The 14,305-nt window shown below is 42.3% G+C and overlaps 1 protein-coding gene across 1 annotated transcript in view; it reads right to left on the minus strand.

Moving 5' to 3' along the window:
- The window catches only part of LOC310863070 (plasminogen-like), a gene marked incomplete at its 3' end in the record, with an annotated part of 17,082 nt that extends 16,977 nt beyond the window's left edge, over window positions 1-105 (minus strand). Inside the window, exons 1-2 of the mRNA XM_083771192.1 lie at window positions 89-105; window positions 1-40 (exon numbers count right to left, since the gene is read on the minus strand). The exon at window positions 1-40 is cut by the window's left edge and continues 56 nt beyond it. Coding sequence (XP_083627318.1) covers window positions 1-17 — 17 coding nt within the window. The 5' untranslated portion in view covers window positions 18-40; window positions 89-105. The remainder of the gene's footprint in view (window positions 41-88) is intronic.
- Between the last annotated feature and the right edge of the window lie 14,200 nt (window positions 106-14,305).

Raw genomic sequence — 14,305 nt, forward strand, 5'->3', positions numbered from 1 at the left:
GCTGTTAACACACGCATCTCTGCACAGCCTGTCAATCAGCCTGTCAAACAGCCTGTCAATCAGCCTGTCAATCAGCTTGTCAATCAGCCTGTCCGCACGTCAACCTGGGAGAGCAGAGAGAGAGAGACTGACTGCATTAGGAGTCCAGTCTAGTCTACCACAAGGATATATATCCCCCCCAGCACAAGGACGGGGTCAAAGGTGCAGTTGACACCACACACACACACTGTCTCATGACCTACTGTGTGAGCCGTGATGAAATCAGCACTCTAGATTAGACTCATTGTTTCATTGATTGACAGATCAGTGGTTTTCAACATTTTTCATATCGAGGCCCATTTGAGCCACGGAACCACCATGTGATGACATTTAGCCTCTCAGACCCATTTGAGCCACGGAACCACCATTTGATGACATTTAGGTCACATTCTCACCTAATACTTCGGTAGACTCGAATGCGTATGGGTGGGGAAATTGGGATTCTTGCATATTGAATTGGCTGCGGTTTGCCTTCACACTGTCATTCGCAGCAATTGGAAACGCAGCAGGGGGGACCTTTAACAATGTGTTCCATTCATAAACTATAGCCTACACAGTGAAATCTATGGTAATATAATTACACTCATAACGTGCATGTGTCGTGCCGTCGCCCGTCTGAGACCCCCCCCCCCCCCCTCTCTCTCTCTCTCTCTTTCTCTCTCTATACGCACGCAGCCGCCACACACTGTTCTTTTGGGCATGGAGGCACAGCGCTGAGCGCACTGATATAACTCCCCAGTCCCCACACAGTGACAGGCTGACAGCACTCCATGTTTACGGCACGCACAGACAGACAGACAGACAGACAGACAGACAGACAGACAGACAGACAGACAGACAGACAGACAGACAGACAGACAGACAGAATATTCTGTAGGCTATAATAGGCTACACTGCAGTGTTTTTATGTGTTTTCTTAAGCAATTGATTAATGTACACGTCCTCATTTCGATCAGGGCTTCAGTCTCCTCATTCGACCACGTCTATCCACAGTAACGGGACATCTTTGCGCTGCGTAAAATATGCCTTCTCCGTCTCCAATTTGTGTTCAGCTCCTCACCCGCCACATTGTTTGCTTCATTTCCTTTATTTACTGCGGATTGCATTCACACCTGCACCGAATCGTAGTCAAGTGCGATTGGAAGCGAAGCGAAACCCCCGTTTTTGGGCGGAGTAAAATGCGGTTCTTTGCTGCGCATTAGGATTAGAATGAGCCTTCACACCTGCCAGTGATCGGACTAATAACCGACGGTGATGAGAGGGCCTATAGGAGGGAGATAGAGGATCTAACTCTATGGTGCGATAACAACAACCTCTCACTTAACACCAATAAGACCAAAGAAATCATTGTAGACTTTAGGAAGTCCAAAGTCATCCACACCCCCATTTCCATCAAAGGGTCATCTGTCGACATAGTTGATAACTTTACATTCCTGGGCATACACATCACAGACACATTCACATGGTCACTCAACAACGAGTACATCCTCAAGAAGGCGCAGCAGCGACTGTAGTTTCTGAGGCGCCTTAAAAAATTTAAGTACAAAAGGACTAGTGAACTTTTATCGCTGTATAATTGAAAGTGTCTTAACTGGCTGTATCACAGTGTGGTACGGTAACACGACCGCTCAGGATTGCAAGAGGTTGCAGAGGACCATTAAAACAGTGGCTAAAATCATCGGCACTACAGAATTACCCAATATCCATAACATCTACACCACTCGCTGTATGAAAAAAGCCCATAACATCATGGAAGACACCAGCCACCCCGCAAATACCCTGTTCAAACTACTCCCCTCCAAAAAATGCTACCAGAGCATCAAATCTCGTACCACCCGTCTCAGTAACAGTTTTTACCCCCAGGCAGTCAGGCTGCTGAACAGCTGACCTTGAACTGTATTGCACTTCACTTCACTTGCACTTTTCTTTTCCTGTTTTTGTCTTTTCTTGCACTATAGATGTTTGTTTATGTCCTGTGTATGTAAGACTGAGAGTGCTCTGAGCAAAATAAATTTCATTGTATGTATACTCTGTATCTATACAAATGACAAATAAACCTGAACCTGAACCTGAACCTGATACGAGGTTTCCACTGGACACACACTGGTCTGATTAACCCATTCTGACCTGAGATCAGATTCTATAAATGTCAGTCGTTCTTCAATTTTTCAAAAATAGCAGACCTACAAGCTCGTAGCGCGCCACTCGGTGGCGCGCTACGAGCTTGTAGATCTGCTATTTTTCAATATCCTGGGTACCGCCCTGGGTAACCGGCCTGTGTACTGCCCTGGGTACCAGATTCTAAAAATGTCTTCTACATCCTGACAGTTTTCTGAAAAAGCTATTTTCACTATCTAATATAATCACTATAGCTGCATTACCTACGTTTACTGGGGACCCCCTGGGAATCCCCCAAGGGCCCCGGGGGTCCACGGACCCTTTATTGAGAAGCACTGGGATGCATTCTAACCATTCATGCTCAGTTATCTTTTATAAATGTCATTTTCAATGTGAAAACAGTCGACTGTTGTTCACTGCTGTCTATATACTGTACTTCAAAAAGAGCTGCATTACCTACGTTTACTGGGGACCCCCTGGGAATCCCCCAAGGGCCCCGGGGGTCCACGGACCCTTTGAGAAGCACTGGGATGCATTCTAACCATTCATGCTCAGTTATCTTTTATAAATGTCATTTTCAATGTGAAAACAGTCGACTGTAGTTCACTGCTGTCTATATACTGTACTTCAAAAAGAGCTGCATTACCTACGTTTACTGGGGACCCCCTGGGAATCCCCCAAGGGCCCCGGGGGTCCACGGACCCTTTATTGAGAAGCACTGGGATGCATTCTAAGCATTCATGCATTGTGCATTTATTGTATTTTAGATTTTTAGATTTCAGATGTACCGTGTTCTATGCCATGACCTTCATCTTATTTAACCCGCTATGTGTCATCATTGATATGATATAATACTTTATTGTCAGTTCACACTGAAATTTGTCTTGCGACACAGCAGCCATGTATGCAGAACACATATACAAACACAAAGAACAAGACAATTTACATACATAAAGACATGAGCAATATCCACCGCTTAGATTATCCTGTGGCTACTACATCTCCTGATTAAGCCTCAAGGTCGACTGGTGGACAAAGGACCTCTTTAGTCTGACCTTATTGTATGCTGGTACACCATATCTCCTTCCTGAAGGTAGCAACCTATATTCTCCATACATCACATGCTTAGTATTAGAGGTGATATTCCTTGCTAACCTTAGGATGCTGTTATCATACGTGGATGTATAAAGTTTCTGAAGTTGTTGTCCAACAATCTTTGAACAAATGTTCAGTTGTTGCAGCAGTTGTGACTTTAGGGCTGCAGACAAACATCCGTACCAGGTGGTACTACAGTACTGAAGAACACTCATAATAACAGAAGTGAAAAACAAAAGAAGAATCCGTCTACTAGCACCGAAGGATCTTAGACGGCGAAGGAAGTAGATTCTTTGCTTTGTTTTCTTACACACTGAATCAATCTGATCTTTCCATGACAATAGATGGTCTATTACTACTCCTAGGTATTTGTACGAACATACCTGGTTGATCGGTTCACCATGAATAGTAATGGGGGATCTGTGTATCTCTGGTGGTGCACCAAAAACAATCTCTTCTGTCTTTTTTGTGTTAATGATGAGAGCGTTGTTATCACTCCATTCAACCACCTTATTTACTCTGTGTTGGTGCAGTCCAGGATCACTGGAACTATCTAGGAGAGAAATCAAAACTGTATCATCGGAGTATTTTAGAATGTATTGGTCTGGTGTGTCAGTGCGACATTCAGACAGGCATTCCTCAATACGACAGCTGTCAGTATATAGGGTGAAAAGTACAGCTGAGCTTACACAACCCTGTGGAGCACCAACATTAGTAGTTAATGCTGATGAGAGGGTGAGAGGACATCAGCCTCAAGTTTGACGAACTTTACCATCTGAAGTCCAACGACTGGCAGCCGGCGCCCAGCGCAGCTGCCCACTCACCCCCTGAGGGGGGAAGGCACTACCCACCCCTGCTGTCCAATGCCCTGGCTGGGGTAGGAAAGCCGCCGACACCGGCCTCTTTAGTCCCGCCAAACCCTCCCTTTGTTTTTTAACCTCCCCTTCTTCAACTCAGTCGCTCCTTGCTTGGCAGTGAGTGAGTAATGGGGACCGAGAGATCCATGAAATAATACAGCCCTCAAACAGGCCCTGTTTTGTGAATTCTGTTCTGGGTAAAGGTCCTGTCTTGAGCATGCATGTCTCAGTGGTTTACAGTTTGCACGTGCAGTTGAAATGCTCTTTCTCTGTATATGACAACACTCAGTAATGACAATACTGAGCGTTTCAAGGATCACCAGCATTGCCATGGATCCATCCTGTTGCTGTCTCTGCAGTCTGCATGAGTCCACTTGGTCTAAATAGAATTGAATAAAATAGAATAGAATTGTTTCAGTACCAATACTGCAATTTAGAACTACTCCTTTACAAGTAAAAGTACGGAATTGAAAATGTACTTGAGTAAAAGTGCAAAAGTATCGGCATCAAAATGTACTTAAAGTACTAAAAGTAAAAGTACTCATATTGCAGAATGTCCCACTTCACAAGTTCAAAATGTGTACAAAGTCTATTGAAAATAGCCGGCTATAGATCGGCTATTTTCAAATCGCCAAAGTAACTAAAGTAACTAAAGTTTTCAAATAATTGTAGTGGAGTAAAAGTACAAATGTTGGCTCTGAGATGTAGTGGAGTAGAAGTAAAAGTACTGGAAATTGGAAATACTCAAGTAAAGCACAAATACCTCAAAAAAGTACAGTACTTAAGTAAAAGTACTTAGTTACTTTCCACCACTGCATGTCACTGACTTGACCATGTTTTCAAAAGACCTTGCTGTGAACACTGAAGTAGGGTGTCTATCTAAATGATCTATATTTGATCCCATTCTGACCTGAGATCAGATTCATACGAGGTTTCCACTGGACACACACCAGTCTGATGAACCCATTCTGACCTGAGATCAGATTCATACGAGGTTTCCACTGGACACACACCGGTCTGATGAACCCATTCTGACCTGAGATCAGATTCTATAAAAATGCCAGTCGTTCTTCGACTTTTCAAAAATAGCAGATCTACAAGCTCATAGCGCGCGCTATGAGCTTGTAGGTCTGCTGTTTTTCAATAGCTAAAGCATGACATGATGGCGCTAATACCAAAATGGGTGCCCGTTCAGAATGGGTTATACATGGATGAAACCGTCTATAAATGTGTGAGTCTAGTTTGCATGTCCGTTCACACGTGTGTAAATGTTGCTGCCTTTGTTGCTTTCTGTGTTTAATATGTATCTATGGAGTTTGTCACCCTGCAGTCACAGCTTCTGAATATATTATCTGGATTATGAACGATCCAATTTTATCCATATGGTGTAGTCTAGTTTATTGCAGTGGGTACATTGTGACATATAACCCATTTAACACTCAGCCGCTACTGTAGGTTTCCAGGCTAACTGTGTTATTGGTCTTTAAGTTAATATCTCACACCATTTAACACTTATGATGCTGCCAGACTTCTTCAGAATAAGGCGTTAAGAGTGTTAGAGGCAGATGGGCAACTTTTACTCGGAAAAGCCCTGCCTTCCATTTCGCTCCGAAACCGGGAGGTATATTTTTTGGGCCTTTTGAGCTACAATGAAAACAGGCAACACAGTGAAAACAGTGACATCTGCTGGCAAATCCCATTGACATATATGGGATTTGCAGTAAGTGATGTCACTTACTGCCGGCAAATCAGAGCACCTGTTTGAGCCAGAAAACCCCAGATCACAGAAAATCTACTGAATGTTAAAAGTTCATGTTTTTTGGGTGCAATTGAGATTAGAAAACCTAAAGAAAAACAAGAACAATTCCAAAACCTTTTTTTTAATGTCACAATCCCTTTAATATTCCAAGCGAGATGTTTGGTTAAGTCAGAAAGCCTACTGGAGCCATACTGCTGTGCTGTGTGGTTTACCATGTATGAGAATGTGCATTCAGGTAACCCGTTAAACCTGTTATTATGCAAAGTAGTACACCATTTTATTTGGGTTCTTGACACAGCGTGAAACTAGGGGGGGGGGGGGGGGGGCAATAAATATATCACTGGGTACTTAACCCATTCAGGCCTGAGGTCGAAATTTCATGTCAAGGACCCCCCAAAAAATATATGAAATTGGCCGCTGACCCCCCAAGCTCGTAGCGCGCCACCGAGTGGCGCGCTATGAGCTTGTAGATCTGCTATTTTTCAATAGCTAAATTATAACATAACGTTATTAAAACACCAAAAGACCCGAGGTTAGGTGCTTCTTCTCTTGAATCTAGAGGGACGCGTTCTACGTACTACCGTTCTAGCATGCCCGCGTGAGCACGGCCGTCCCGATCCATGCCCACGTGTCTAATGTCTACTTGCAAAAAATAGATTTCAACCTTACTACTACTTTGTACTACTAGGACTGAGACTAAACCTTACTACTACTTTGTACTACTAGGACTGAGACTAAACCTTACTACTACTTTGTACTACTAGGACTGAGACTAAACCTTACTACTACTTTGTACTACTAGGACTGAGACTAAACCTTACTACTACTTTGTACTACTAGGACTGAGACTAAACCTTACTACTACTTTGTACTACTAGGACTGAGACTAAACCTTACTACTACTTTGTACTACTAGTACTGAGACTAAACCTTACTACTACTTTGTACTACTAGGACTGAGACTAAACCTTACTACTACTTTGTACTACTAGGACTGAGACTAAACCTTACTACTACTTTGTACTACTAGGACTGAGACTAAACCTTACTACTACTTTGTACTACTAGGACTGAGACTAAACCTTACTACTACTTTGTACTACTAGGACTGAGACTAAACCTTACTACTACTTTGTACTACTAGTACTGAGACTAAACCTTACTACTACTTTGTACTACTAGGACTGAGACTAAACCTTACTACTACTTTGTACTACTAGGACTGAGACTAAAAGATATGTTAAAAAAAAAAAAAAGTTTGATGAAAAATTTATAATAATTATATAATAATATAATAAATTAATAATTTACATTTGGGGGATATCTTTCACAATAATGAATAAAACATGTTCTAGACATTCTAATGATCACATAAAAACATATATTACAATTATTTTACCTACTTTTATTAGGGTAAAGGTCAAAAGAGTCCAGACATTTTTTATTTGTGTGAATTTCAGCCTCTGGGGGGTATTTATATGCAAATATCATGACCAATGGCATTGAAATGGCATTGCAATGAACATCACTGATGACGTTTAGGTGAAAAAATAACAGAAAAAAAGTAATTAAATAAAATAAAATTGTTGCTAAAAAGCAACGCTGGGTCTTAGAGGGTTAACTGCTCGCTCTTCACAGATATTGAATCGCTTGCAGAGTTGTTTGACTTGTGACTCACGCTCACCCATACTGTCAGTTGTTGATGGCCAGGTGTTTGTGTCAGTTGTTTGTGTCAGTTGTTGATGGCCAGGTGTTTGTGTCCGGAATGCTGAGATCGTGAAGCATTTCACCTTCGATTGAAAGGCACTTCTCCAGGTTGTTGATCAGACCTTGATTTGCATTGATTGGTGTGAGCTTTGCATTTTGACTATGAATGGAAGTGTGAATGCTTTGGAGGAGAGGACATTCCTTCCCCATGCTAAACATTTGTATTGTACTTTGATACACTACCAATGAATTGAACAAGGTGGACCCTCTTGTAAACAAGTGTAGTCCTTAATTGGGTCGTCCACTCGACGATGAATGTATTAAAAGCATTATCCCATATCCAGATAAAATATCCAGAAACTGGTCTGCATGTCTGTCTACTGTATACATATGTTTACCTTGTAATGTAAATGTAGCATGTGTGCGTGATGATAATGTAACAGCGACCGTGGGTACTGTGATGGTGTTACTCAACATATTCTATTATGAACTAGCATCGATTATTTAATTAGTGATTATTCTATCGATTATTTAATATAATAGGACTCTTTTTTTTGTTTTTGATCATGCTATTTTGTTATATATCAAAATAAATCATTTTTTTAATTGATTCAATCAATAATTCTGATTAACCACTTTTGTACTTCGGTGTCACACCAAATAGGGAAAGTACCCAACGTGCTCAATATAATGCACAATACCATCAGCATGTGACATCTTTCAAAGGTGTATTTTGTCACAATGATGACAGATGTCATCATTATATACTGTATATATATGTCTTCTGTATTCCCATATGACATATGTCAGAGCTGTCTATGTTTACTTAGCATCAGGATAGTCATGCTTATGTCTTTCTGTGTTGTCATATTGTACACGTAAAATGGCTGGTTCAAAGCTTTTTACTGTCAACCATGGTGTGTGCCTATATTATATATTCTGCCTAAATTGCTTGTTCAGACAGAAGAACATACTAATGACTGATGTATCCTATCACTAACCTGACGCTGCCAGATCCAAGAAGCTTGCTACACAAATTTGTTTCACAGCTTATTGGGATCTGGGATCGCGGAAGCAAATTCGATGACGGGGCTGTTCCTTTTTTTCAAGATACTTGGTAGATGATTGGATGGGACCGTCTGTCTATCACCGTGTGGCGTGCAAACACAACCAATCATATTGACGTGTCTATATAGCTTCACATCCGGTTTCGCACATATCCCGCCCTTAGCTCACGCTGATTGGTTCGGTACGGAACGGATTTGTGTCAGCTCAACTCCCTGAGAGATCCCAGATGAGTGCTGTGTTGGGGAACATGGTTACCCAATACCGCCCCAATCTGGCAGCGTCAGGTTATCCTATCACAGACTCAAGCCAAATTCCAATACCCAGAATCTCGGCTACTCGCTCACTCGCACTCAGTCACTCCAGCAAGGTGGTGTTATGGTGGAATTGGTGACCTGATGAAATATGTGACAACCGTGTAGACAATCACATAATGTAAATGTGTCCTAATGTCAAATGTTGCAGTTTGTTCATTAGCAGAGTTCAACCTAACTGTATTTAGGCCATGTATTTAAAGACTTCCATGTAATAGTTGTGTGAACAAGATGGTCACATATTTGGCAGGTCACCAATTTCACCGTCATTTGCCATGCTGGAGTGAGCGAGTGTGAGTGAGCGAGTGGCCGAGATATTGGGTATTGGAATTTGGCTTGCTGTCCTTTTCCCCCATCCCACCAACACCTTCACCACACCTACCCTGTCTTCCGACATACCTCCCCCCCCCCCCCCCCCACCCCCATCAACCCCAATCCCCCCACACCCACCCTTCACCTCTACCTTCAACAGGACCAGGAGAAGTCAGTGCCTCCAGTGCAAAAGAAGAAGCCCGGTAATTAAGGGACGGCCGGCCCTATGGGCCGCGAGAGGAGCGCCGATTCCTGCTCTCTACCTCCTCGTCAGCCTCAGCAGAGAAGCAGAAACAGGAGGCTCGCAAAGCGCCTGCTGGCCGCCAAGAAGTCTGCCTCGTTTCGCCAGAACTCAGCCACAGAGAGCACCGAAAACGCTGAGATCTACGTGCCCCTTCTCGCCTCTGAGAACAGAGGGGGGGTGATGAAAGAGAGAGGAGAATGAAGAAAGCGTGGTAAAAACAAGACAAAACAAAAAATGCAGGAGCGCAAAAAGACATGGTGACTGGTGATGGATGCAATGAATGTATTCCCTGAGCTTCTCTTAAACACATAGACGGATGGAGGATGAGAAGAGAAGAAATAGCTGTCTGTCAGACCAGGAGGTTTGGTGGTAGGAATACAACAGGAAACTGCACATACTCCTACAGGTAGACCGGCCGTGGTGGTTTAATGGTTTAATACACAAGCAAGATTAAGAAAATACAAAAAATACAATTGGGGGAAAAAAAATAACAGTTGAGGATTGATAAACGACAAAGGAATGACCTCGGTCAAGGCTGCCATTGAAAAGCTCAGATGATGAACATTAATTGTTACCACACTTGATTATTGTTATTTTAAACAAAAGTTAAAGCACAAATAACATGCATTTTAAAACCGCTTTTAATATTTAATATCTTATTGTCTATGTCCCTCAAAGTTATTTCTAATGGTTTGAGCCTCAATCACCACTCTGATATAACCAGGCCTTGTCATTTCTTTCTGGACTTTGAAAGCAGTTTTAGCTGCAGTACCACAATGTCCTGAGGTGGTTATGCAGATGATTTAATATTTGAGTCATTATAATACTCATGCTAGATAAAACCAGGCTTGTTTCCATTCCATGCCAGCTTGGAAAATCAACAATGGTGGACATTGTAAACAAAGTGGAAATGCAAATTGTGATCTGAAGACTAAAGAAGAGGAAGAATTATACAAAGTAGGGTGACATTGATGACATCACGATGAGACCAAAATCAGTTGAGCTGTTCCTGAGAGCAATTTCCATTAAAGCACCCATTATGATATGAAAGCCTGATTGTTCAAAAGTGGTTATTTGTGTGGATAGAAAACGCACATGGGAGCCCCAAAAACACAAAAGAAAAGGAAAAAGTTGAATTTTATGTTATGGGTCCTTTAATAATGACAATTATCTACTAAAGAAACTCAACTCTGTTCCTCTTGGCTGTAAAAGGTTTACTTTAGTGGACAGAGTTTGGGCCTTTTGGCTTCTCTGTCTCCCCTCCTGTGTCCCCAGAGCGTCTTCTCTGTCTCCCCTCCTGTGTCCCCAGAGCGTCTTCTCTGTCTCCCCTCCTGTGTCCCCAGAGCGTCTTCTCTGTCTCCCCTCCTGTGTCCCCAGAGCGTCTTCTCTGTCTCCCCTCCTGTGTCCCCAGAGCGTCTTCTCTGTCTCCCCTCCTGTGTCCCCAGAGCGTCTTCTCTGTCTCCCCTCCTGTGTCCCCAGAGCGTCTGCCATCCTGTAGGTTTGCACAGCACCACCTTGTGGCCATCACACGCACTGTCGCACACATTGGCCTACTTGTAAGCAGTAAGCACTCCGTACTAACCAGGGCATGCACACAGAGGGTAACAGGAACTGTGGGCCAACACTGAGCACCCTTTAAAAATATATGTATTTATTTAATATTAGATTTTATATCTACATTTATTTCACAAATCAGGGACCAAATACATATAGTATATATTTTTAATTAGTTTGAATGCCCAATATTTCTACAAATGCTACAATTTTTTTTTAGGATAAAAAAGAAGTTGAAGGGTAAATGTAGGTCTGATAATGCTGTACTGTGCAATGGTGTGCATGGTAAAATCATGTAGCTCATACTTTACATTATTTCCGACCATTTTTCCATGGCATAAATTTATGTCTCTGCCACCATGAGACAAATTGTTGCGAAACACATTTTTTTTGTCCTACAGATTTTGTCCAAACCTCGCGCAAATCGGTATCTCTGCAGTAATGTGATCAAGACATTATCTGTCATATTTCTCATATTCCATTCTGATTGGCTATATATGTTTGGCTTCCAAAATGTGTGTGGGTTTTGCACAAAATGCCACACATGATGAATGCAGCGCCCTATTGCTGCCTGGGAAACGTTGCATACACATTCCCACTAAGCCGAGGAAGAACTTCCATCAATTGTTTTGAGATCTCCTCATGTCATGGTGGCGTTAAAACAGCCCACTTCAGGTTTTGGCCTATAACTCTTGAACCGTAGGTCGTTCGATCAACATCTTTCCCCCCTAGATTACTTGGATCATGATGCATTTTTAGGCTCTGTTTGTGCCAGAACATTTTCTGCCATAATGCGTTTCATTAAAAATACACATTAAGCAGGCTGCTTAATAATAGTTGTGTTTCAGGTGTTGAGATGTTCACTTTTATCTAAATAAGTGAACTGATTTCTAACTTGATTCATTGTTCACTGAAACACAGCCCACTTTCTGCATGTGGTGGAAACCAGGAGGTTCTTACATCCAACCAGACATATTTGAACTAGGGGTTTCAAAAATGGCATAGTGGACTAACATGTGTTATGCCTCACAGTGCAGCACAGTTCTCTGTTTAAAGCCCATTCTGACCGGGAACCCATTTTGGTGTTAGCATCATGTTATGCTTTAGCTATTGAAAAATAGCAGATCTACAAGCTCATAGCCCAAGTGGCGCGCTACGAGCTTGTAGGTCTGCTATTTTTTGAAAAATCGAAGAACGACTGACATGTTTTAGGATCTGATCTCAGGTCCCAGAATGGGTTAATCAGACCAGTGTGTGTCCAGTGGAAACCTCGTATGAATCTGATCTCAGGTCAGAATGGGTTAATCAGACCAGTGTGTGTCCAGTGGAAACCTCGTATGAATCTGATCTCAGGTCAGAATGGGTTAAGTTGAACACCTTAGTAGGCCACTTGACACTTGAATACATTGCAGTCACTGACCCCTAGAGGGCATCTGTCACCATTTTGCTAACAGATAAGGTAGACTAATGTACTTACATGATCAAACTATCAAGTTAATTCTGTCAAATAATCATTTTGAGTTGATGGGGCACAATTACATGGATTCGTAAATTAGTCTTCTGTATCATTTTGTTCTAAGCCACCCTCCACATCAGTGGCGTGCACAGACATTTAGAGGGGCAGGTGCTCAAGTGAAAAAAAGGGCACCTTGTGCAGCGCATTTTGGGGCGGGAACCCATTTTGGTGCTTTTATGCTTTAGCTATTGAAAAATAGCAGATCTACAAGCTCATAGCGCGCCACCGAGTGGCGCGCTACGAGCTTGTAGGTCTGCTATTTATTTTTTTATCGAAGAACCACTGACATAGAAACATAGCTTTAGATTGTGGGGGCCTAAATAATATAGTAGAAGTGTTTTTTACTATCAAGATTTAATCAATGTCACCGCATGGTCCACACACTACAAATTAGGGGAAAAAAATAAAACGTTTTTTTTTGTTTTTTTTTTAGCACATTGCCAAAAGCTCTAGCACCCCCTGGTGTCTATCTGTGCACGCCACTGCTCCACATGAAAAATCACACCCGTGTGAACTGAGTGGTGCAACTCCCCCCCCTCTCTCTCTCTCTCTATCTCTCATTAGCAGGCAACAGTGCAACACTATCTCTCTCTCTCTCTGTTTCTGGCACAACAGCGCCACTTTTGCCCCTACTGATATAGTCACATATAGTCACATAGGTTGGGACCATAGACTGTAAAAAATATGGACAAAGCGTTCCCCGGGTCTAACATGGATGTAAAATGAAGCCTGTAATTCTATGGTAATTCCTAGAAATGAGACTTTAAACTAGTGACTGGAAGCAGAAAGTATTAATGACCATGTTTATTAAGGTAATACAGTCTAGGTGAAGTTGGGCCCAAATACATGGACTTCTATGGGGCTATGGGTTTTTCTGGGCCCAATGACAGCGCCACAACAGGCCATTATATGAATCGCGATTTCCTTAGTGGCTTCACAAAATATCTGTCTGACTGCCCCCCTGGTGACTGCCCCTTTTGCCCCTACTGGTATAGTCACATATAGTCACATAGGTTGGGGCGGACATTGCTGTTCCTTGGAGTGGTTGCACCACTCAAAAAACGGGCTTAACTATTTAGTTAGTCATTAAACTTCCACACATTATTTGACTGCAGGCCATAATAGAGCCCATGTGACACAAGATCAAACTCTACCGGCCCTCGACTCACATTGGTTGTTTCTCAATGGTCAGCAAATAAAGTGGATTTCCTCATTGCTATAATGTAATTAATCTGCAGCGTTATCTGGGATGTGATTTCTCACCCACTGTGATCCACAATAGATCCACTGACCACTACTCTCTGTTTCTCTTTATGGCAGGCCATTGTCTGCTGGGGATAGTTCTGTCAGTTAGGTAAATGGCCAGTGGGTGTCAATAGCCTGACTGCTCTCAATGGCTCCCCCACTGCCTGTGTGGGGGTGTGGGGGGGGGGGAGACATTTTGTATGTCCCCTGTTGCAGTCTTGATTTGATTTCTGAAAGCTGGGAAAACACTGTCTGTCTGACAAGTTGTTCTGGAATGTACTTTGTGGCTTGACTGTTTTATGGCAAGCCTCTGTTCTGCATAACATTCAGAAAAGTCAGGATTTAGCTGTATTATACTGTACTATCATCTGTATTATGTCATATTATATTTATTGGAGGAAACCGTAAAAAACAGTTCTGGGAATAATGCATAATTCTCTTAATATGTGGGTTCAGGTTAGGCTTTTGTTCAGAACATCA

Source organism: Protomyctophum parallelum (assembly GCF_964188405.1).
Source record: "Protomyctophum parallelum genome assembly, chromosome: 8".
Lineage (NCBI taxonomy): Eukaryota > Metazoa > Chordata > Actinopteri > Myctophiformes > Myctophidae > Protomyctophum > Protomyctophum parallelum.